This window comes from Bombus affinis, chromosome 18 (genome assembly GCF_024516045.1).
Source record: "Bombus affinis isolate iyBomAffi1 chromosome 18, iyBomAffi1.2, whole genome shotgun sequence".
Lineage (NCBI taxonomy): Eukaryota > Metazoa > Arthropoda > Insecta > Hymenoptera > Apidae > Bombus > Bombus affinis.
Window position 1 is genome coordinate 5,525,249 of NC_066361.1, and position 27,393 is coordinate 5,552,641.

Sequence of the window (27,393 nt, forward strand, 5' to 3'; positions counted from 1 at the left end):
GCTACAGCTGTAAGTCTATGATTCTGATCTATTTTCATTTTCGTAATATTTCCTTTTGAATTACCGTATTATTGCTGTCCGTTAATTTTCCTAAACTAATCAAATTCGCAGAGATTTCTTTCGCGTAAAACACTTTATTCGTATTTATTTCATTGTGTCTTCCAAATGCTTCAAAATAACTTATGACATTTCCAACTTTTGTTGCTTTTACCGGTCTATTATTACCTAAGTGTATATTTACTGGTTCTTTAAGAGCAATACATTCATCAAAATAGTTCACGTTATTTATTATGTAATCGGTAAAACTCGAATGTTTTGATCCGATTTGTTTCTTTTGTCACCCCTCGATATCCCCACTACGCACGCGTTCGTTAGGCGTCCGCGACCTTTGTCACGTACGCCTTCCTCCAAATATTCGGTGGAAGGATCGCAGGGATATCGATGGCTCATTAGGCGTGTCGGCTTTATATTTCGGTGATATGCTTTGTATCGACGAAATCGTCGGAAAGTTCCGCTGTCGAGTGCCGCTACAGGTACAACCGCTGTCTAACAGCCAAACTATTTCGTCATCATCTAAATTGTTTACCTCGCTGCTGTGTGCGTTTTTGTCATCCATGTGCCTGCTCCTGAGTTGCTCTGTTCGTTTGTGCCTGCTGTTTGTTGACGATGGAAGTTTCAGCGTCCCCTTCTCGTATAGCCTCTACCCTCTCTTCCTCTGTCACGACCACGTGTTGATTTACGCCAACAACCGTTATTGCTTCCCGCTTGGACGCCATTTTGAAACTCTCTCGCAAAATGCCCTGCCTTTTCTCATCTGAAGCATCCTCTCTTTTTTTCCAGTCTATTTCTGCATATAATTTGTAGTGCTGTAGATTCTTTCAAATACATCTCGTCGAACCTTTTCATTATTCCATATGCCGTTTGTTCTTCAATAACAAGTTCTAATTGCTTACTTTAGATTGCACTGTAAATTATAATCATTGCCTCCAGATCATTTTCATCTCGATCTGCATTATCTGTATCAGTCTTTACTCTAGTTATGATAGTATAACATTCTTTAAGTCTCAGGAAACATCGTAATTTTTTTCTTCCATGATCTGTAGTCCTTTCCATCGAACACATGATTTCTTCTCTCTCCATTTTAATTTCTTGTTTATTCTCGAACGTTCTTACGTGTTCGAAATCTTCCTATTGTCTTTGAACGTTTCTTCACTTAGTAAAACTCACTCACTATTTAAATCATCCGAACAAACCACCAAACCAACAGAACTATTAACCCCTTAACCTACAACTACGGGCATAGCCCGTAGTACGATGATCGGGCCAAACGTAAATATTACGGACATAGTACGGGTCATCGTACTACACAAGTCGTAAAGCATATAAGCATTGTCCAGTTTTGGGTATTTCAGGAATTTGGGCTAATTGAGCTTTATGATCATTGTTTTTCTTTTTCAAACATTGATTTGCCTTATGTCCACATTTGTGACAATAAAAACATTCAATGTGTTTTACTTTATTAGCTTTAATAAATCCATTCTTATTTGAAGAATTTCTATTTTTATCCTTTTGTGTTTATTTGAATCTTTCACTTGTAGAGCTTCTTGGTGATCATTCACAACATTTGAATTGTGACGAGAATTAGCTTTTTCTAATATTTTTATCTTAAGCGCATCTGGGGTAGGTAATTGGTCCCGCGATTCGGGATGCTATATAATAATAGGATTCACAATAAATCATCAGCGACTACAATATCCATTTCTTTTAATTTACCATCCTTTTTATTCCATAAAGGGGCTTCATCCGCTGTTTTAGGTTTAATTATCGAACCATTTGGATATTCCCACAAGTCATTTTTAATGAATATTGTCTCCATTTGGAATTTCCATGTGTCGTAATTTTCTTTATTTAGCTTTTTAGTACTTAAACTCGCCCCTCTCGACATTTCTATATTCTTTTAATAACCATATTATCACGTAAGCGTTTATTATATATTTGATAAAGCGCCTTTATAATATTCAACATTGAATCATCGATCGCACTTTTTTTTTTGGTTTTTAGGTTATCAATTAATATTATTAATATTAATAATATTTATAATAAAATAATAACTAATTATTGAACCTGGGCCCATAACCCATTGTCATCTCTGTATTTAGAGGTAGGATCACAATAGCTATTAGTTTATTTTTTAGATAAATCTATCACACCATTCTGAGCTGAGAACCTTTATTGCTCTTTCTTACATGGACTAGGGATAAAAACAAAAGAATATCTTAAACCTATCGATTAAATCTATCGATTGTATCTAGAACTATCTAGAACTATCTTCTAGTTATTATTTATTGTATCTGGTGCATCTGCATATGGATGGCGAGCGCGAACTCATGTTGTTATTTTCAACATCTAATACATAATAAATTTTTAAGTTCATAAAATTAATCAGTTATCAAATAGATTAAAAATACAGTCAATTTCATGAAATATGAATAAACTTCACTGTGATATTACATTTCCTCTATCTCGAGCGTTTCTGAATCGGTAAGTCTTCCAACTCTAGTTCAGTGATGGCCCGCATTCTTCGGTAACAGCGTGCTATGCTATGCGTTCATTTTAGTCGGTAAGTCAGTTCGTTTACTAATATCGATGATAGCCAACTTAATCACAAAAATATTGTATAATTTTCTACGTTGGATATAAAAATATTCGACAATTTTAATAAAAGGGTTAAACGTAAATTCAAGTGTTCAAAAATTTAAAAATTATATGAAAGAAGAAAGTTAGATACATATCTATTAAATATAATAATTACAAGTAAAATGAAACAAAACTTCTACAGTTTGTCTGTAAAAAGGTATTCTTCTATTTTTTCATAATAATATCTTATGTTTATATCAATATTTTTATTTCTATTATACATATACAAAGCAGCTTATTTTAAAAATTGGTAACATTTAGGAGTAACATCAACAGAAAAACTGTTTTGGTTAGCTCAAATACCAAATTTGAAGTTGAGAAAGGTTACACATTGGGAAAGTATAACCCGAATGAATATTAATTTCGCATTAAAGAGTGTTTAAACGCTTGCTTATAAATTTCTACAAAACGTATTGTTGTATTTAGAAAGCGTTTAACAAATTTGAAAACATATATTAGGATAGAAAATATATTATATATTTTCTAGTTAATTTTGCTCTTAAAAAAAAGAAACAGAAAATCACGTTACGAGAAGTCGATACAGGAAACATTTTTAGATATAATTTCACATCTTGATCTGTTCTTGACATTCTATTGATTTTATATTTTTAGTTGAAGAAACTGAAACAAACTTGTTACTATACTATAACTTGTTACCATTTATGTTACTTAATTAAAAAATTGGAATAAAATAATAATAGTATGTTTAATCGATATTTATGGAACAAATATGCTTTAACATAGAATAACTAGATATATATTTACATATTATAATAATAACATGTGTGAGTACACATCATTTACAACAAGTAAAATAAATATTAAAAACGAAATGAAACTTTAAATTGCAGAAATTACAGTGCAAAGTAACCAACGCTATTCTAATATATGATAATTATACATATATCTACATTAGCTGTGCTACATTAATTATTGGATTGCAGATTTTTATGTAAATTCATATCTTTATGAAGTTACAATTGAAGAAATGGACCTAAGTAGAGATTTGTTTCATTTTCTAAATAGTTTTGAAATGTTTGAGAAGATCCCCAATGTTTGTTCAAACTACCGACCTTGTTTACAATTTTAGATTTTCTTAATGTTGTTAGGTAAATTCATCACAAAATATAGCTTTTTTCGCGCAATACGCAAGACGTGATAATGCCAAAGCTTAAAAGTGTATAGTCAAAGATATACTTAGAACGATAGTAGATGCACTATGATACGTTCGAAGCGATGAAATTCGTAAAGGTCTTCAGATAAACTCTATTATAGAGGAAATAATACGATTATGCAGTCGATATAATTTAAGGCTAAATGATTATCTCAACACATTAGCCTGAGGTTGATCCGATTAACACGTTGGTCGCCCAGCGTGATTCCGCTAAGTTTCCTGCGGGGCCCAAATCCGACCACCTGTACGCAGAACGTAAATAGAGCGACAAACGAGAATTCGTTGTTTATCGCCTTCGATTCATCGTAAAGAAAAGATTATTTAGTTCTAAAATGGAGAAAGCGATAAGCTTTCCAGCTAGAGTATTCCGAGGGATCTCATGGCAGATATCTCAGATCTTTCATTTAGTCGAGAAGAATACTTATGAGACGTACATCAGTGATTTTTTCATCCTCAAAATGTTCAGTAAACAGCGTGAAAATGTATTTGAAAGTGAGGAGAGTAGTGATGACGAAGTCTACAATTATTGTTCGAAGTGCCCAAAATCACCCCAAATGTGTTTGGAATGTTTTAACAAATACCATGCGATATAGAATAATATAATATATTATCCAGAATATAAATTAATAAAAAGTATGGTATAATATGTTTTTAATATTTTATGTTGTATATCCTATATATAATATTCTATCTTTAATTAACTCGAACAAGAAGAGCGTCATCCGTACTTGGGTGACGGGACCCCACGGAAGTATAACCGTCACATAGATATAAATGACGTGGCAATCAGTGTTAATTAACTGGAACAAGAAGGGCGTCATCCGTACTTGGGTGACGCCCCCCCACGAAAGTATACCCGTCACATAGATATGGATAACATGGCGACGAACGTGTTAACTAACTCGAACGAGAAGAGCGTCATCCGTACTTGGGTGACAGGTCCCTACGGAAGTATACCCGTCACATACATATGGGTGACGTGGCAACCAACGTGTTAATTTTGTAAGCGTCGGAAAAAAACACCGCACATCAACGATAAGTTCAACATTCATCAATGAAATATACTTGTATATAAACGTAACCTTGTCATTTAGGGGGAAGATAAGCGTCTTCGTGATACATACTCCCAGCCTGTTATGGCAATTTGCTTGAATTTATCGAATGTACTGTTTGGACAAATTGTAAAGACTCTGGGATACTAAAAAGAAATTATGTGCTTCTATCGCACGAATTTGATGAGATAAGAAGTTTATCTCGGTTTATTCATTCGCCCGTAATATTAGTTTCCGTGTAGCTGATAAAGGTTAATCGTAGTGTAATTTGATGAAAATCGGAGGAATTCTACGATGATATGTTACAAGAATTGTTGTTTTTGGTGAGACGCGAAGAATTTTAATTTGTTATATTAAATAGAAATTCCGGAGATTGCATATTTAGGAAATTGTATAAATTTTTTTACATAGGATCATTTACGAGTGTTAAGCACAAAAATTATGGTGAATTTTCTTAAAGAATTTTGATATTTCAGCTTTTTATAGTAAAGTAGTACATATTACGTTCAAAGAATTAAATAAATCAATTGTTTAACGGATATAAGTTATTAGGATTTGGATAACTAAAATCTCTAATTTATTCATGAGATTAAATTAAAGAGAAAAATAACTTATAATCAGTTAGGATTGATATATTACACGAAACCTTGAATTTGTAAATGTTGTAAACGTCATAAGTGTTAAATCCTGTAGTTACTTTTTGTTAAAAAGTTATTATCTTCTTAAGATGCTCCTGGCTAATATATTAGAATTATTCCAATAATTAACAGCTGTTACAAAGATAAAAGTCTTGTTTTCAATCTATATTCGATAGAATCAGGATAAAAATAAGACAAAAATTGAAGAAAAAGGTTTAGAGGTAGAGTATTATTTATTAATTGAATTTGAATTGTACAGCCAATATCGGATAATCGAAAGTTCGATTAAGAAATAGCATAGCATCCTAAAGAACGTGAACTTTCTTAGCATATTTTCTTCGTACCTCCTATTTGTTGAAGATTAATCACTGTGGTGAAATATCTTTTATTTGAAAATACCAGCAAATACGGAATCACTATAAATATATTACAGTTCTTAAATAATTAAAGCTTTCCAATTTTTTAAATGAATATTATTTTATATAATTCTTAAAGGAATATATTTTTAAAAATAACTCTCAATATTATAAACAATTTTTCTGATGTAAATTGCTGATATTTATGCAAATATATATTTTTATAGAATGCAAGTAGAAACCTAGATAGTTGTAATGTCATTATAGAATATGATTATAAGATTATAAGTATATGTTCCTTATTTTGAATTTATATTTAAAAACGCATGCAAAAATATATTGCATATCTTGTACCTATGTGATACATTTGTCTCATTAAATTGTTAACTGTGGATCACATGAAAATTTAAAATTTTCAATTGTTGATTAAACGTTAGGTATAGTAGAGCTTATAATATGAACTAATATAGTAATGCATGGTGGAGCAATAACCTTGATCACCTTAAATATCTCTGTTCTTTTTAGAAGTATAGAAAAACTTTGCTTATAAAAGTTGTACGGTACAAAGATGGCTATAATATAGCTATAATAACCTTTTGTACGTGAAAGGTTTTCAGAGATTTCAAGGATCCTCCATATTTTTTAATTTAAATTTTGCTTCCTTACTTTTTTATTCCTACCCATTCCTCTTTACATACTTTTTCTATACCTTAAAGAGTAAAAAATGTTTAGACGATTTCTACGAACCCTAATAGAAGCACATTCGACAATATATGAAAGAATAACAAATCTTACATCATAATAAGCGTTCGAAATGATGCCTGTTTGCATACAATGTTGAAATCGTAAGATTGCCGAAACCACTTGTTGTCACTTCTGGCTTGTTTATGGTACATGTTGCGATGAATATTTATTCTATATCTAGTGATGTTAGCTTCTCCACATATTATGTAATATTTCTTAATATTCCTCACAAAAAGAAATCCAGTGGTGTTACATCAGAAGAACGAGCTGCCTACGAAATTGGATCACTATGTAGCGGCACATGAGTCATAGGACGAGGCGGATCGAGAGCTTCTCATGTTGTGTTGTGCCTCGGAACACGGATGCAGCCTTGACGCTCGAATCATATCGATAAACAAAAACAAAGTCACCGTTATGGGCAACCGTCGATCTTACATAAATTCGAATTATGCGACTCCCCCCCGATCAGTATAAATATACGGACGCGTTCGCGGGCGGAGAATATACCGAGTGACACTTATTAGCGAGCAATATCTTCGAGTCGAGTTTTACGCGGGCGAACATATTCTATCGGTGCGAATATAGTAAAATCTATTTATCTATTTATTTAATTTATTCGAAATATATTTGACGGGTTGCGACAGCAATCTCTCGCTCTCGTTATTTCACATTATCTATCCTCGACCAATCCTCCACAACTATGTCCTATGCATCGATTCGGGAAGATTTTACCGAGTATAATAGGGAGCTCTCTTACGTTTCTGTTATGTTTTGCCTCGTGATACAAATATCCACGTGTAACTACGTGCAATGACCAATGCAGGCAGAGTATCACAAGATGTGAATCAAAAACTCATTGCATCATACGACTCGATACTTCCGGATAAGTGCACGGGCTTCGGCAATCCGACGATTGTGTCACGTAAATAAAAAAGGGGAATCTCAGATGAAGAGAAAAATAAAATGTAAAAAAATAAAAAGAGAATTTATTTTTGAACACTTGCTTTACACTAATTACGATTTGGTTCTGAGCTCCAGCCGTGACTTTCCAAGACTGAAGCTCTTACAATTTGACTTTCGTTGGGATCTGTTTCTTTCTTCTTTGTCACCCCCCAATATCCCCACTATCCACGCGTTTGTTAGGCGTCCGCGACCGTTGCCACGCATCCCTTCTTCTAGAATATTCGGTGGAAGGACCGTTGGGATATCAATAGCTCATTAGGCACTTAGGCGATATACATTGTTGCCAAGTGCTGCCACATCTTTAACTCCATCATCAGTCCATCGGATTTGGAGGGTGCCGGTCGTGACAATTGCATCGATGCAAATGAACATGTTTTATTTATTGCAAAATGACCTTGTCTAAACATAATCGTCTAAACATCCTTCATCCTACTAGGAACAAATGATACGGCAAACAATGAAGAAAGAATGGAGGTCACCTTGCAAGAAAATTATTACTGCCATACCGTACGTCTTTTGTCAACAAAGTTTCCCCATATCTCTAGAAGGTGATCAAAGTTATTACACTCACCTTGTATAGTAAGAAACAGTAGACGATGATATATGCACTATGTAGCAAAAGGCAACGTACAAAAAGTTTTCTTATTATTTGAAAAGACAAGCAAGTATTATATCTTTCATGCAAATGTTAACAGTAATCTGCAAACTTTGATGACATAACATATCATAATTGCAAAAGTATTGTTGAATATCTATTATTAAATATTGTATTGTAGATAATATTTCATATGTCAAAGTTATGTATGTATAATGAAAACATTGATAATATGTTTTATATATTTTTATATATTTGTACGTTTCACGTGCATAAATATTCGAATTCTATTTGACTTAATAAGATTATATATTATGTATATAATATAATATAATATAATATAATAATACATATAATGATATATTCAATACATAATAATAGAAATAATAGCAACAGTAATACATACAATAAATATTAACCCTTAGAGTGCTATGGGCGCATATAGGCGAAAGCTATCGGTGTGGACTAAGGTCATATATATACGTTTTCTGTAAGTGCCCGGCATGGACTAAGGACGCATGTATGCGTTTTTCAATTTTTCCGAACACCTACGCAGAAGTAATACTATTACGTTTGTGTGAGATAAATATAAATGCATTCCTTACGGCAGTAAACAAATGCCAATAGTGGCTCGTTTTTGTTGAAGTGGTCACCACTTGTAAGAAAACTCTACATCTGGTTTTTTTAGTTTCCTCAAGCACTGAATTTTTCACACACAACTAAATTATTAACTTGTGTTATATTTACTAAATTTAGTTTTCTAGTTTATTATTTTCTAGTTTATTACCCAAATTCTAGTTAACTGTAAATTTCAATGTTTATAATAAATAATTAATATTAAAAAATAACGCTCTTGAATCATTTAATCTCGTGCAAAAGAATTACTATAATTTATTACGATTTGCGCTTTGAATAGTCAATCAATAGAGTTCAGTCTAACGAAAAAATATTCCGTCCACAGCGATCGTCAGCGCTAGCTGCGCGCCGTCCGTACGGACCGCATAGGCCGCGAGTATTCAGCACTCTAAGAGTTAATAAAAGTATAATAATAGTTCAGTTTAGAAAATATTTCTGAAATTGAATACAGTTATGAAATTGGAATATTTCTACTTTAGCATTGAAATAATCACGTCCCGTGATATTATAGATTCGATGGTAGAAGACTACCTTTTTACCCAAAACAACTGCTTTTTCAATTAACGTCCGTTGAAACTTTGCTAACCTTCGAAAAAAGGAACGAAAGGTACTAGGCGGTGTCACGAATTGTTCGCTGATATATTGACAGGATCCGGTAGTGAAGAAAGTTTACAACATGCTGAAGTTTCGAGCGCCGGGACAACGAAAGTGCAGCTATACGGTGAGAATCTTAAACGCCAAAGTAGAGTTTAATGGGTAAATTTTGATAAAGCGGGCTTTCTTTTTTCGCATGCCTTTCGAACAGTTTAGGGACAGGTATATTAACGAACGTAGAATTTTTGATAGGACAGGAATTTGCAATAACATTTACTACAAAAACTTATAAAAATTATCTATGATATTAATGAGCTTCAATATTCAGTGTGATTCTGCAAAACTATCTTGAAAATATCAAGATCCACTGTTCTATTCCGTTTTACTAAATGTCTGCAGCAAATATTTTATAACTTCTAAATAGATTTTCAGATTGATTTCAAACTTTACTACTACACTCCTCGTCAAAGAGATAAGCCAGGTCTGCTATCTTTAATTTCTCAATGACGCGTGTAAAGCTTTCGTCTGTAACGTAATATCAAAACATTATGAGCTCAGAATATGCACTTTGTTACGACCGTTCGCGGAGAGACGCGGTCGCTAGGAAAACGCGTCAGCGAGAGGTGTAACTTCTCGCTACGATTCTGTTAATCGACGCCGCGAAATAGTCGTTCCCCTGTTTCGGTTGAGATAACAGAGGTGGTTCAACTGAATGTAATACTGTATTAACAGGTTAATATAAAATAATATATTTAACAATAATGTGGTGAACGTAGTACAGAAAATTGACTCAATGCTTTACGATATTATTCGATGTGATCGGTTTGAATTTGATCGTCAGACCTCTCGATGCGTAACGTTCGATTCGTCAGAAAGAACTGTTCGTCTTTCGATGATTCCCTTGTCTCATTTTGAAGACGACCCCCACTATGCTCGGGTCACGCCACCGTTCGCGCCTATGATCACGTATGTCCGTTCTTGTGTGGAAAACGTAACGGACAAAATTCGACGTTTCGAGAGCTCGCTGCTTGGCGACAACTATGCGCTCGTCTATACATTGTATATGATCCGGCGGTCAGATAAGACGATCTGCCTGCACACTGTAGGGCCGCGAACGACGGTTAGAAAATACAGCCTGCGGTAAGCCTCGTGGCGTAACACACTTCGTTGAAAATAAGTCACAATGTCGTAGATGTTTGTATACAACAAAGAAAAACTGTTCCATACTAACACTCTGTTAATATGCTTAGAAATTGCTCAGTAGTTCATGATCTATCAACGAGTCAAGATTACAGTACAATATTATATAAATTTAAAAAAATTAAACGAGTCTGAAAAAAAGCAAATTCTTGAACTAAAACAGCAACGGTTATCAGTAGCAAAAATATCGAAAGTAATAAGAAGAAGTCGTAGAGTAATACAAAATTTCTTAAAAAATGTTGAGGATTATGGCAAAAAGAAAAGTACTGGTCGGCCGTCATCGTTACCTGATCGTGATAAGCGAGTAATTGCAGGAGTGTATAATCATAACATTCGTATTTTATCATAGTGCTAATAAAATGTTAAGATGTTTTATATAACATATATATATATAGATGTATATGTAATACATCTTTTATGTTAAGTGTTCAAATACAATTTTGCAAACTATTGTAGATGTTACAAGTTTTTTTTTACTACAAACATATATTTTGTAAGGATCATAAATTTATTTGAGCAGTCAATTATGCACTGTATTATTAAGTTAAAGTGAGACAATAATTTAGTACTAAATTATACGTTTAACACGATTATTCGCATTGTATGGAATACTTTGTCATTTCAATGAAATATACATACGTTTGCAATAAATATTTTGTAACTATTATACTTTCAATAAAATTTCCAAAAATTTTGTGTAGCATCTAATATGTTTCTCTCTATCTCTCTCTAAAAGTTTTCGATTGTAAATATTCAAATATTTCCGGGAGTCATTGTTAGTATTTTTTTTTTTTTATTTGTTAGAATATTTACAATCAATTCTCGTTGGGTATTTTCAGTAACTTCATTTGGCGTCGTACAATGACATGGTTTATAATAATTTATATTGTTGATTCTAATTGAATCTAATGATTCAATCTAAAGGGTATTTTCTTTTTAGTCTGCTGATCTGGTCTGTCGTGTCAAGTGGTTGGATGACTAATGGGTTGTGCTGGTTGTTGACTCTTGTGTTATATCTGCTTCTGAACTTGTATATTTCTTCTTTGACTGTGGGTATCTTAAGGTCGCAGTGGATTGTTTCGTTGGTAACATACCAGGGTGCATTTATTAGGGATTTGTCAGTATTTGACACGTTTGTTTAGACTGTGAAGGTTTATACCGTAAATTAACATCATAAGTAATATGTATTTTATTATTACTGATATTAGTAATAAGTCTTACTAGATTTCTGACTTAAGTTACTTATTTATGATCAATGAAAGAATTTTGTTACTTAAAGCTGTCACTTAATGATTATGTTCAGATAGATACAGCATTCAAAACATCGTATTTTTAAATCTTTTGAATTTAGGTTTTCTACGTTTTATAGAAGATACACAATATTGTTAAACAGAGTACTGAGTATTTTATTTTTAGATAATGTTATTGATGTAATGGATAATATTACAATTATTGATTTTTAGCATTAAAACTAAAAAAATTTCTTAAATTAATATTAAATTAATCTTAGAACAAAACCATAATATCATAAAATGTATAACTATATGTATGTTAACAGAACAGTATAAGTATTATAAATTTAATACTAAATATTAGCACAATGAGTGATTGATTAATTTGTTGGCCGAGGATGACATGTTAACTCGCTAATGGAAAATATTTGATGTCTGCACTTCTACGCTGTGAGATAATATACTCATTACTAATCTTTTATGTATTAGGTTGTCCCAAAAGTTTCTTCCGTTTTATAAGGAAATAATATATGTACAACATTTTTTGTTTTACAAAATGGATCATAAATAATTCAATAAAATAATACAAGACGAAAAAATGTTGTGCATCTATTATTTCCTTATAAAACGAAACAAACTTTTGGGACAACCCAATATATCATGAAAGCGTTTGTCAATTGAACCGTATATTATGAGGCAACTCCATTTTCTTAGATAATGAGATATTTAAAATTTCGCGTGTTATATAATTAAAAAATATAGACAAATGCTGAAAGTTTCGGTTCTATTTTATAGACTTTTAAAACATCTAAATTTATTGTATAATGATTTTTGTACAGATACAGAGAAAGAGTGTGTTTTTCTGAACACTGAGTTAAGTTGCTGCTGAATTAATGTATTATGAAAATCTGAAATAATTTTCTTACTTTTGAGATATTTTTCTCATTATTATTTTGCATTATAAACCACAAGCTAGTGTCACTTAAAATGTCATTCTCGTCTGATGATGAATTTATTTCTGTAATTCTTTTTTCTCTTCACTTTAATTAACATCTGTTTTCCTTGTATCTTTCGATTCCAATAGGATTTTTCACTTATTTATATGAATAGGCTGTGTTTCTAAAATATAAAATAATATCAACCTTAGAATTAATTCGAAATATAGAATTATTACTTACATTAATAACCTATATCACTATCTAATGTTAACATAAAGTTACCCATTGATAAACAATTTTACTTTCGCTACTTAAACCAATTAATTTTTTATAATAAACGTAAAGTTTCACTTTCAAAAAACGATATCTTCGACAGTAATAGGATACTAAATATTTATTAACACTATCTATTTATGCATAACACCCATAACCTCTAAAACAAACGAACAACTACTTCTGCGTCATTCAAAATGGAAGAACTTCACTAGTCAATTGAGAGAATATAACACATGAAGTTGTCTGACTTTCATAATAAATAATTTCGCATTTTTAACTACCAACCAAACTTATACCGATCAATTTTATATACAGTTTGGATGCCAATTTGATAGGAAACACGTATATTTATCATTTATTCCAACAATAGTGTTCACATTGACAAAATCGTTTCTACACACCTGAAAATATCGCCTTTAATTATGGTTAAATGACATTCCAAAAAGGACTCTCACCAGTTGGGAATGGGATTCATCAATTTCTATGATATAATAAATATCTATAGTGTATAATAATAGTATAAATATAATATAATAAATAATAAATATCTATCAATAAATATCTCTAATAAATAGTATAATAAATATCTATAGTGATATATAATAAATATCTACATCTTGACTATGAGAGGGGGGGGGGGGATTTGACAATTATGACCCCGTTGGTACTGTTTTATAAAACTTCACGTATACCTTATTTTATATATTAATTATTGTGAAACATTTTTTCAAAATTTTACAATTTTTATTTTAAATTTCCATTTCCGAATTGTTATCGCATATAATATTCCGAAATTATGAGTTGACTAAAATTTCAAAATACCTGTATCAAAATCTTCTTTCGATAAAAATCTAATTTCAAATCGAAATTTTCGATAGTGCTTTCGAATTTAAATTTCGTTAACATCCAGTATTACGTGATAAATATACAGATATTTTTTAACGATATTATTACTGTTATAATTTTTGTGAAATGCTACAAGAACTTCAATTTGAATTTAATTTTGGCACAAAATCCAATCGCATAAATTGTTTAACGCGAACAGTGTTTTGTAATTTTTTTCCAGGAAAAAGGAAATTATTACGCCTATTTAAATTAATAAACAAATTGAAGTACATGAAACGCGGTTCACGAATGTTATTTATCTAATTAAGGTACAAATCTGAATTTTCGTTACAGGTTAATCCAGGCAGCAAAGCGGCTCAACAGGGGGTGAGAGAGGGTGATTTGATTAGTAGCATAAATGGAAGAACTACCCGGGATTTAACGAACAGCGAAGCACATGCACTCTTACGAAACGCTGGAGAACACTTGAAACTCGGTTTAAATCAGTAAGTCATTTTCTCGATATTTGTTAACGAATTACATTTTATAAATATATTAATCGTAAATCCTGAAATGACAATGCAGTAGCTCTTATTGTTTCAACGAGGAGATTTATTTCAAGGCATTGTATTTGTTATGTATAACGACGATTATTTCCAAGTAAAACGACCTATAATATTTTTAAATAAACTTTAACAATGAATTGAAATGAAATTTCAACAATTCTTTCATGTCCTTCTAGGAACCTAAGAAATGTATGAACAAAAAAAATGAAATGTGTTAATTCAAAAATGATTCAAAGAACACAGCAGGGTTAAAATATCAACTATGTTTTATATTCATATTTCATATTTATATTGTTTATTAATATTTGAATCCATATAGGAATTAAGAACTCTAATATAATGCAAGAAACCAAGAAGAAGGATGCAGCAACCTTCTTGTGATATACCCTGAGCCTAAACTGCAATATAACTAAACAATAATAATGAAAGTAATAAAAGTAATTATTTTATATTCATATTTTGCTATGTGCAATGTGTAGACTGTTTTGTTTAACTGGAAACGATGAAATCTTGCCAGGCATTAAAATTATCAAAAGGATGTATTAACAAAAATTGTTTGGTTCAAGAAAGGGTATCATACAGTGCAATTTATTTTTCTACTGGTTAAGTAATGAGGAAGATTTTATGACCAACTTTATTTTTTTAATGCACTAATCTCTGCATTTCTTATAAAAAAAGTATAAAACTATTTATGTCGAAAAATTATATTTTAACTATAGTTTAACAGATATATTAACTTTGATTTGTCAAATTTAACATACAAAAGACAAGAAAAGTGTGAGGGCTTCTGTATTTGTTTTCCTTGTCCTTCATGAATTGTATAAAGAAAAATTAAACTATCTACTAAACTAATACTTTTTCGACATGAGTAGAATAATAATTTTTTATAAAGAATCTCGAACTGCATCGATTGAAGTATTGAAAAATATATGATTCTATTAAAGAAACAAAGTTGACCTTCAGATGATATTTACACGCCTACCTATAGAAAAAGCTAATCATATCAGAATATGCTTCCTTTGTAATCATTCAACTTTTATCTGAAGCTTTTTTCAATGTAATTACTAGTACCAAAAATATTTCAACTTCAACTGTTAGATAAATCACCCTGCCTATATGTATATGTATACATATATATGTACCTATGTGCTACAGGCGAAATCCGCACAGCGTGCAGAGTCCGCTTTGCCCGGGCAATGTTAGCATTCCACACCGCTGAGCTGCTCGGTAATCCAGTCGAATTAGACTTTAAATCGGGGAAAATTGTACAGAGTAATTTTTTTGCGCAAAATGCTTCGATATTTTGAAACGATTTACTTAAACTAAATCGTCTAAAACCTCAAAAAAATGGAATAACCTTTTTAATTTTTATCGTAGCGAATTGGTATGAAGACCAATTAGTAACTGCTATTTTTTACGAATTTACAAAAGCAGTTTCTTGATCTATATTAATATAGAAGGGAGAAAAATTCTTTTTTCAAGAAGTCACCGTAGCTCCAAATAATATTAAAAGCTGAAAATTTCATAAAGTGTAGGGGAAGAATTGGATTGACTGTTCTTAAATTTTCGAACTAATCGATTCTGCGCTTTAATAAAAGTTATAAAGTTCTGGTGTATGTGGTGGTTCGGCTGCAAGCGCACCTGAAATTGAATTTCCACTTTGAAATTGCTGGAACTTACATTATCTCAGTAACCACATTAGCAAGTACTATAATCAACTCTTTTCAAAATTACATCTAAGCCCAAACTGTTTAATTTTCTGATTTTTTTATTTTTTATATCTCTTGTTTACTAACTAATTGTAACTTGTTTACTAGCAAATGATGTTTATATACAGGGTGGTTGGTAATTGGCGGTACAAGCGGAAAGGGGGTGATTCTACGCGAAAAAAGAAGTCGAAAATATAGAATAAACATTTTTCGTTTGAGGCTTCGTTTTCGAGAAAATCGACTTTGAATTTCCACTCGGTACGCGTGCACTTTATCACGATCGAATACGTTATCACAATCTTTACAATCACAAACTTTATTATAGCCTTTCATACTTTAAAACAATCGAATACGTTAGAAAGTGTTCATAGAAATTTAATTAGGAGAGCAGAAGTATGTGTTCGGCAGAATGGGCAACATTTTCAGCAATTTTTGTAATAATAAACTTTATGATTACTTCATATTATTTCATTATGTATTTCTAATTTTCCGTTACGGCAAAAACAAACTTAAATAGTCTACAGTGAGATCCGTTATAACGAGACGTGATAAAGTGCAGGCGTACCGAGCGAAAATTCAAAGTCGATTTTCTCGAAAACGAAGCCTCAAACGAAAAATTTTTATTCTATATTTTCCACTTCTTTTTTCGCGTAGAATCACCCCCTTTCCGCTTGTACCACCAGTTACCAACCACTCTGTATATGTATCATATATATACCTAGTTAACAAATATCTTATTATTTAAATTTCCAAAATAGATACTGACACAAAGGATTCTATTTATTGCAAAGAATGGATTATACATTTTAAAAAACGTTTAATTGTAAAATAACTTAAATCACTAAACTTATTAAATCCAAAAGAATCCATTACTTTTTCGAATTCAAGCGTGTCTTGTATTTAAAACGAAATATGTATCGGTACTGGGTTAGATATACGTATGAAAATTTACGGTCGATAGGAACTCACGCCGATAATATCGACAAATCGTGCACGAGGCCACAGTTGCGGCCGAAAACTATTATCCCGAGTGTTTTCCAAGCGTTGGCATCCAGTTTCCATCGTCGAAAGAGTTGCCGGTTGGCTGCCGACGATCGGGGATTGTTGTACGTCTAATCCAATAACAATACTTCGCTTCAAAAGAAATAATATGATTGGACTGAATAAAACAACTTAGCGCTGCGCTGCACGCACAATGACCACCTCAAACCTGGCAAAGTTTGAAAAAAAGAAAAGATAGTTCCTGAAACTGCTGACGCAATGGTGGGTAATGCCAATTTTGTTCACATTACAGCGGTCCATGTTCACCATTCAACTATTTTTGTGGACTTTGCCAAGTAGCGAGCGGTGTGTAATGCTGACATTGCACTGTCCGTGCAAAGCAGACCTTGCATATTCTGCAGGCTGCGTCTGTAACATATGTCGAGTTCTCATTGGGGCTAGGGGCGTGTAACGAATCTTCATTTGGATTAGTCATGGTTGTTATACAATTTACTGGTACAAATATGATTATTACAGAATTTGACAAGTAACCGTGGTGATTAGATACTCGAGATGCTAATGACAATGGCCTTAGGTTCAATAACGAATCCACGATCAACGGGATAGCAAATGCGCTTTCTTTTAAAGTCTAAGTCGAACTCAACTCACTTGTCCACAATTCAAGTGTAACTCAACTTACTTGTCCACAGTATAAGTAGGACTCAACTAACTAACTCCGTCCAAGTGGAACTGCACTTGTGTACTCTTCTCCGTACCTCTCTGTACCCCTGGCTCAATCTTTGTTTTTAATTAGAGCTATACAACTACTGCATACCTCTGTTAGGCAAAAATGTCCATTCCGTTGTCATATCAAACCAAATCTCAATCCACATCAGAGACCAGGCTACACACCGAGGGCAAGATGGCATCCAGATATCTACGCAACCTTACTGCGTACCCTCAATAGTTTTAAGGATCCACCATAGATCTTGGCATTTTTATAGTTGAAGTCCTTCGGACCAAAAACAAGCATCTTCTATTTCCAGTGTTCTTTACGTTTTGTTTACTACGGAAGATACGGAAAGTTAGTTTTCCCACGTTCGGTATTTTCCGTTAGCAACTTTCTCTCAAGGACGGCTAAGACTCTTCCTAGTCCACCAGGGTTCTTGTGCTCCAATCGAAAGCAACGTCTATCGCCCTCGCTTTCCTAACCAAAATTGTCCTTAACGAATCAGCTCATCTCGTGACCTCGGACACACCCACCCCTAGCTTTCCTCCGCCTCAACATCGTCACAAAAGACCACTCAGTCTCTATCTTTAGAATAGTCAACACCTTTTACCCAGCTTCTACCCTTAAACCGGTCGCGTCCTTAACGTATCAGTGTAACTAGGTTTTACATAAAGTTGTTGGAGTGAATTGTGATTTATGTGTGTTAATTCAGTGTATATTCCATTGTGATTGCTGAATTCATAATGAAGTTTAATAAAAGTAAAATTGATAGTTGTGTTACGACCCAGCTATTTTATTTTATCATCCAACCCTTAAGTTTACATGACACCGTGACCGTGACTACGTTTAGCGGCCAGTTGTGTCACTCCGAGCTCAAGCCTTTTGTCATAAATCTCGGGCAAACATAATCATAAACGATTACTTCTAAGTTTCATTATTTAAGTACAACTATAATGAAAAGTCTAGACTAAAGTATTGGGGATCTTCCCAAAAATTCCAAAAGAAGGGCCCCGATGTTCTTTTATTTCCGACATATATAATTATATTAAAACTGCATTGTCATATTTAAATTAAGATAAAAACTTTAAAATAATGTAAATCGCATAAAAATGATATATCTTCTTTTGCAGGGAAAATATTGGCTCTCCAAAACGACGAATTTATAGAAGTAGTTTACAAGAAAATACTACTAGTGAAATTCTCAGCAGTAAGTGTCTCTAATTTTTCATATAATGATCATTACAATTAGAATATTGAACTAACATATATGTCACTGTCCTCGACATTAAAATAAATTTTACAATTAAATTGAATGTGCGCATAAGAAATACACTTATATGTATATTTAAGTATTGATAAAATAGGTAAATATTAAGTATGCTGTCTTAAATGCAAAATATTTTCTTTATATCAGGTCTGTAAATATGAAACCGGAATTTGCCTATAGATGGCCCTAGCTGATAATGTAGTTATCACTAAACCGCGTCATTGATGCCAAAAGTCTTTGTTGACATCTCACAAACATTTTCGACTCAGAACAATACAAGTTTCATACAACAGCATAGTTTGTAATAGCGTTGAACATGTCGAATTTTGTGCCTGAAAACTACGATTTGCGGACAGCATTGATTTTCTGTTACCATTTGAAGAAAACTGCTGCGGAATCGCATCGAATGCTTGTCGAAGCTTACGGTGAGCATGCTCTTGGTAAATCACAGTGCTTTGAGTGGTTTAAAAAATTCAGAAGTGGCAATTTTGACGTGAGGAACGAAGAACGTGGATCAGAAGGGTGTGATCTATTATGAGCTGTTAAAACCTGGCGAAACCGTTAATACCGAGCGCTACCGACGACAAATGATCGATTTGAATCAAGCTTTGCGTGAAAAACGACCAGAATATCAAAAAAGACAACACAAAGTAATTTTGCTTCGTGATAATGCACCATCGCATACAGCAAAACCTGCCAAGGAAACGATCGAAGCGTTCAGTTGGGAAATACTTTCGCACGCGGCTTACTCACCAGACTTGGCTCCGTCCGATTACTATTTATTTGCATCGATGTGACACGCACTTTCTGACCAGCACTTCGCTTCTTACGAAAATGTACGAAAATGGCTGGATGACTGGTTTGCCTCAAAATAGCGACAGTTTTTTTGTCGTGGCATCCACCAATTGCCAGACAGGTGGGAAAAATGTATAGCTAGCGATGGGCAATACTTCGAATAAAATATTTCTAATCATTTTCATACAATAAACGTGTATTTTGTATACAAAAATTCCGGTTTCATATTTATATACCTGGTAAATAACAAATTTAACATAAATAATATGTTGGATTTATTTCGTTACAGAAACAACGACAACGAAAACCACGACTACATCGAATACTCAGATTATAACGACCGATACAAAGAAGAACGAAACAAGTAAGTGTTTTTCATATTGTTATGCCATTTTTTATACACAATCATGAGCTTTTCATTTTTAGGTTGAGAATATTCGGCTTTTTGAATAATTTATAAACGTTCAAACACGAAAATACGTATTATATTATGATGCTGATTGAAAAATTTCATTTAAACTTTTATATTTTACACTTGTCTTTAAATGTTTTTATTCAGATAACTTAGAATTTTTTTACAATTGTTTCTAAAATTCAAAATTTTCATAAATAATGAAAATTTTTGAGTAGTGTTTTGGGTGTGGGTAAGAATTTGATCCTGTCGATTCAGTTGCGCACTTGATTCATTAACAAATGAAAGTTTTAACAATAAGACAATGCACGTGCAACTTTGTGTCGAAAAGTCCCAAAGTATTTTTTTTTATTTACAAGTATTTTAATTTTCTCTGGCGTGGCACAGTGACATGGCTAATTATTTATAATAAGTTAATACTTATTATAGATAAGTATAATTTACAAATAATAATATTATAAATAAGTAAATATTACTTATTAGAAATATCTAGTTGAATCTTATGCTTAGGTCTAACGGATAGTGTTTCTTTAGCCTGTGGATCTGGTCCGACGTATTAAGTAATTTAGTAATTAGGGGGTTTCTATGTTTGTTGGCTCTTTTAATATATCCATTGCTACATTTTGTTATTCTTCTTTGACTGTGGGTATCTTGAGATCGCGATGCATTGCTTCGTTGCTAACATACCAGGGTGCATTTATTAGGGATCTTAACGTTTTCGATTGGAAGCGTTGAAGTATTTCAATGTTGGAATTACTTGCTGTTCCCCATTGTTGGATTCCGTTGGTCCAGACAGGTTTTATTACGGTCTTACAGAATGTAATTTTGTTCTGCGTGCTTAGGTTGGAACGTCGACCAGTGAGCCAGTAGAATTTTTTAAGTTTATCCTCGAGTTGCTTCCATTTGTCTATGATGTGTTGTTTCCTTGTTAATCTCCTGTCCAGAGTCATGCCCAGGTATCTGACTGAGCCCTTGTTAGGAATCGTTACATTGTTAATGGTCACCTGAGGGCAGGTTTGTTTTCGCAGCGTAAAGGTTACATGTGTGGATTTGTTTTCATTAATTTTGAAGCCTCATTTATGAAACTTTTCCATAGAGTCGAGACATCGCTGGAGAGTGGGTGAAGCAATTATCGGGTCTGCGTGGGTAGCTAATAACGCTGTGTCGACTGACGGTATTTGGTACAATATTTCATTGTTATCTTCTCAATAATTTTTATTGAACAAAATTTGAAATATTTATAAATCAATAATACATTTCATAACGTAACAAATATGACGAGCGCTATTGCGCCGCTTGCTTCTCCTCGCAATCGATTAATACGAGCGCTATCGCGCTGTTCGCCATTTTTCGACCCTGTTTTTTCAATGACCCTTGGGACTCAAACGGCTAGTGTTACGGCTAACAAGTTGAATGCCACGCCAGTTTTACAAGGCTTGGCCGTGGTGTGACTATGAATTTTTTATTATGCGATACATGTAATATTGAAATATTATCTACAAGAGATATATTATGGTGTATAATCATCGTTAATGAATTTATCTCACTGAGGTCACCGGTGACCCCGATGGCGCTGCAGTGCAATTTCGCTCGATTCACTTATTTTTTGCGATTATCAATTATCTCATATTGTTTCTTATGTTGTTACGTCCCGGGACCTACCATAAACCATAATCTATCCGTCGGTCATACTTATTCCGTCAAGACCCTTAATTACCATCAAACATCTTTCAAGTCAAAACGTTCCTTAGGGTTATTGTTCATTAAAGTAAGTAACAAAGAAAAAGCAGGGTTTTCCCATGTTCGATAGCCACATGTGGTGGGCGCACATAATAGAGCTATATTTCATGTATAAATAAAATTATTTTTATATGTTTTATCCTGCATTAATTTCGATACACCATTGTAGTAACGATGGTAATAATAACAGATTTATAACTATTGACATTTGTTGAAATTATGTATTTCTACTAATCTTGGTGTGCCGGTCACCGGTGACCCCCATGGCGTTACGGTCAAGTTGAGTGCCGGTCACCGGTGACCTCCGCTGCGCCATGGCCAGGTTGAGTGCCGGTCACCGGTGACCTCCGCGTTGCCAGGGCCAGGCTGAGTGCCGGTCACCGGTGACCCCCGCGATGTCATGACCAGGTTGAATGCCGGTCACCGGTGACCTCCACGGTGCCATGGCCAGGTTGAATGCCGGTCACCGGTGACCCCCATGGCGCCATGACCAGATTGAATGCCGGTCACCGGTGACCCCCACGGCGCCACAACCAAGTTGAGTGCCGGTCATCGATAAAACCCCCACGGCGCCACGACCAATTTGAGTGCGGGCCATCGGTGACCCCCATGGCACTCAACGTGTTCATGGATTATGGGAAAGAACACAACAAGAATGGTACAATATCGAACCACAAATAATTAAAAATTTAATTGACAGCATTCCTCGCAGATTAAAAGCATTAAAAAAAAGTAAAGGAAAGTGGACGAAATACCAGGTTGAAACCTTGATTCGACGAGTATAATCAAAGCGCAAAACTGTAAACGTGGTTTGAGATGTCCATTTTTGTAAAATGTTCTGTACATTATCAATGTTAATGAAAATGAACTATTACATTTCGTTAATCAGACGTAACTTGTAGTTACCATTACCTAATCTATACCGATCACTTGAAAAATTAGTAGTATCGCCTTTTACATAAAATCAGCGGAGTGTGTTTACACTTTTGCTCGTCACTGTATTCTTAATAATTCATGATATCGACATTTACCTATTACAAGAGGCAGACAGATCATATTTTAAAATACCAAGATACCGGATATACGTTGTAGAAACGATGACAGGCAAAATTAAAGACGTAACGGCTATCATAATCAAGAAAAAAGAATAATATAATATAAACTAAAAGTTATAATGAATATTATTTTGTTTGTATATAATGAATTTTATTTTGTTTTTTACGTATTTAAACTGAAAATAATTATGTATCAAGGCTACTTATACCAATAGCAGTCAAAATGACTGGTATTTGTCAAAGTGTAAAACGGTCCTGCAATCCGTTTATCGAACCCCAATTAACCAGTTTCCTCGTTTCGTACAACTTGCCACACGTTTCTCAAATTTTTACCGCGTATCATTCGATATGACGATATCAGTTATTAGGAAAATTCCAGATCGATTGCTGGATTGTTAGATGCTAACACTAGAAATACCACAGCAGTCAAAACGACTGGTTCTACAATTTTATAAATGTGTCATCCCTCGTTTAGAGATGATGGTCCCAGCTGGATTAATAATATCAAAAATTGCTTCTGTAAGAAAGTAATAAATCAAAAAATATAAAAATATTCTATTCTCACGTATTTTTTAAAAACCAGCCATTTTGACCGGTTTTGATAGAAATAGTTTCCTGTTAACTATTGATAGCTCTAATGTTAAATCGCTTACAATACAAATTTTAAATATAAACAATTATTATAGTTGAAAATCGAAGGAGAGAAACAGATAAATAAATTCCTATTGATTTTGTGATTTTAATGTCACTTTACGATTAAACAATAGGAAACATCTTCAAAAAGGCGAAATATATTATTAATATGTACGTTATACGATATATTAATAATTAATAAGCTTTGCTATTGTAGCATATACGGTTCATACCTATCGATTTTATCAAAACAGTGAATAATTTTGAAAATGTCGAGTGATCCTTCAATTCGCTGATCAACGACTGTAATTATAATATACATTAATTGTCCATTAATTTTTTAACTAATTTGCATATCTCGGTAAAATTACTGTTACTACAAATCAGTCAAATTATCCCGGTACTTATGAGCGACAGTATATATTTTCGGTTCGATTCACAATTGTGGGACCCTTTCCTGCGAATCGGCGTGTCGTCACGCGACGATGGGCAGATGAGCAACGTGTACCACGGTTCACTTATAACCTACGTCCATGTACGTTCTCAAACACTGGCAAACCTAACCCACACCTGTTAACCGGTCACACGGACGATCAACCATGCGAGATGCACCTGCCATTACATTTATAAGTTTTGTTTGTGTTTCCACGACGATGCCGCACCCTCCTTCACTTAGAAGACGCCCTAGAAGGTGAGACCCTGTTCCTTCTTTTCGAATCGCTGTACAATCCACCTCTCTGCCAGTGTTCGAATGCTCTTTGAGCAGCGTGCTTTCTCAGTTCTGACGAAACGTGTGAAAACCGATCGAACAATCCTTTGAATCGCTACTTTCTGAATCTGAAACGAAAGTTCGGCCATCGAGTGATACTGTGAAGGTGGGAAAGTTAGAGACCAGAGCTTACAGAGTTTGCTTCAGTTTTTGAACACGATGGTGTACAGGATTGGTGAGCTAGTGGTTGTAAGGGCACACGTGTTCGCGATGCTCTATACTGTGGGAAACTGTGACTGTGGTTTCTTTGTTTTTTTATTTAATTCTTTACATTCTCAATTTGTCCAATTTGGACATTTGGAGGAATTTTTTAACTGTTTGATTATCACGTGGGTGACTATCCCCAGCGGGTACCATCTTCGCGTCTGTTAGGTTATGTCCTTTGCGAGGTCTGCTGGGTGTTTCCTTTTCAGTCTTCTTTCCATGTTTCAGGTGTTGATCGTTTCCGCAGCCAGCCGGTTTGGGTGTGTTGCTATTCTTTCTTTGTATCTTTCTGCGTATCTGTTAATTTCTTCCTTGACCGTTGATATTCCCAGGTTCCTCCGTATGTCCTCGTTTCTAACGTACCATGGGGCGTTTACTATCGTTCTAAGAATTTTAGCTTGCATTGTCTCTATTTTGTTTGTATGGCTCATTGTTGCTGTCACCCATAGTGGTATTCCGTACCACTTATGATCGTTTTGTATATTTTTCATTTATTTTCTATGCTTAACTTGGATTTTCGACTACAGTGAGATCCGTTATAACGAGACGTGGTAAAGTGCACGCGTACCGAGCGAAAATTCAAAGTCGATTTTCTCGAAAACAAAGCCTCAAACGAAAAATTTTTATTCTATATTTTCCACTTCTTTTTTCGCGTAGAATCACCCCCTTTCCGCTTGTACCACCAGCTACCAACCACCCTGTATATAGAACCATACCTCAAAATTCAATAACTTCGTTTCTTTCTTTCCCTTCGAAAAAAAATCACAAAAAGACGCTGTTTTAGAACATTCTAATTCAGGACACCCTCTTAAAAAAACATCCCACTTAAATCCGTGAAAGTATTTCCCATAAGTAACGAGGTATTTTATTTTTCTCAAGGTTATTGCGGGACAACCGCCAACTTTTATTATTTTCTTCTGTTATGTGTGCATCGCGACAAAGTGATTAAAAATTCAAATTTACGACCAAGTAGCTTTTCCACAAGTTTGTCAAAAATTGTTGATTCCGTATGAATGGAGATTTAAAAATATAATTCTTTAAAATGTTTATGAAAAGCTTTACCCACAGACATTTTAAAGTTCGTTAAATTACCAGCATAAAGAAATTATGTTCTTTGTAAAAGAGTATTGTAGCTCCTAGATATTCGGACATCTTGGGCAACCTGTTACTAGAAAACAACAGAATGTAACAAATGTTACTATTAGATTCGCATAAAACCATTGAATTAAAGTATAGACTTATCTGTCGTAAATTTACAAATAGTATTTTGCAATGAAATATACAATTCGTCGATTTTAAATATCATCGCTTGAATTAACGCCGATGATCTTTTTCATTCATTTCAAAAATACTTTTCCATCTTAGTACAAAATTATACAAAATAGTTTAAATATTAATACTATCAAGATCGGCACATACGAACGTGAATATTATCAGTCAATGTTAGTTTTTAATGCTTATAACTAAACTCCTGTTTTTTTAAAAAGGAAAAATATAGAAATCAGATAATTAATAACTTTGTAGTTTATTTTGAAAATCAGGGATCAATAATTGTCACGAATAAACCGTTTATGGCTGATATAACGATGTACTAGCTATATTACAAGTATGTTCTATTACTATCACTATTATTATTATTATTATTATTTATTGTGTATTAACATAATGGCGTTAAAAATTAATTTTAAGGCAGCAGAATATTCTACGATGGATAGCTATAATAATTACAATACCTAAGATCTATAAAAGTCATTTTATCCGTAATTTTGTGATTAAATTAAATTTCATGAAAGATAATCGAATGTCCGAATATTTCCGAGCGATAGCGCGAAAAGAAGAAAATTGGAACAATGTTTTGGAACATTGGAACATTGGAATTGGAACATTCTGTAGGAATGGCGTTTGTTGCATGTGATACTTTCGATAATTAACGTTAAAGATAGAACAAGAAATTAATTTATCTCGATCGATAGGATTGTATTGATCGAATTCTCGCATTGCAATCAACTCGCATAACTCTCGCGCTTCGCTTTGCAATTGAACGCATCGCGCGTTGAATTACGTAATTCAGGTGGGAGCTATTGAATTCATCGGAGATTGAAAACGGATATGCTTCTTCGAACACAATGCCAAAACGATTCTAACTTGAACGGTCACTCTGTGAAACAGGTGTTAACAGCTTTCCCGTAATCGCCAAAAAAATATGAGTGTGAAATATTTACAAGGATCAGGTAGACATAAACACGTGCTATTTTTTTTTATTTATTTTTTATTTTACTATCAATTCTCGTATTGAGAATTTTGAGTAAGTTTCTCTGGCGTGGCGCAGTGACATGGCTAATTATTTATAATAAGTTAATACTTATTATAGATAAGTACAATTTATAAATAATAATATTATAAATAAGTAAATAATACTTATTAAAAATATCTAGTTGAATCTTGTGCTTAGGTCTAACGGATAGTGTTTTCTTAGCCTGCAGATCTGGTCCGATGTATTAAGTAATTTAGTAATTAGGGGGTTTCGATGTTTGTTGGCTCTTTTGATATATCTATTGCTACATTTTGTTATTCTTCTTTGACTGAGGGTATCTTGAGGTCGCGATGCATTG

At 33.5% G+C, this 27,393-nt stretch overlaps 1 protein-coding gene and 1 long non-coding RNA gene across 2 annotated transcripts in view; one reads left to right on the forward strand and one right to left on the reverse strand.

Moving 5' to 3' along the window:
* The window catches only part of LOC126926444 (uncharacterized), a 343,177-nt gene that overhangs the window by 113,761 nt on the left and 202,023 nt on the right, over positions 1–27,393 (forward strand). Inside the window, exons 2-4 of the mRNA XM_050742776.1 lie at positions 14,275–14,426; positions 19,037–19,113; positions 20,258–20,332. Of these exons, the coding sequence (XP_050598733.1) occupies positions 14,275–14,426; positions 19,037–19,113; positions 20,258–20,332 (304 nt within the window). The remainder of the gene's footprint in view (positions 1–14,274; positions 14,427–19,036; positions 19,114–20,257; positions 20,333–27,393) is intronic.
* On the reverse strand, positions 11,934–13,282 carry LOC126926470 (uncharacterized). Its single transcript, XR_007714636.1, has 3 exons — positions 13,060–13,282; positions 12,808–13,000; positions 11,934–12,329 (listed from the first exon to the last, which is right to left on the reverse strand). It is a non-coding gene; the product is annotated as an uncharacterized LOC126926470 (long non-coding RNA).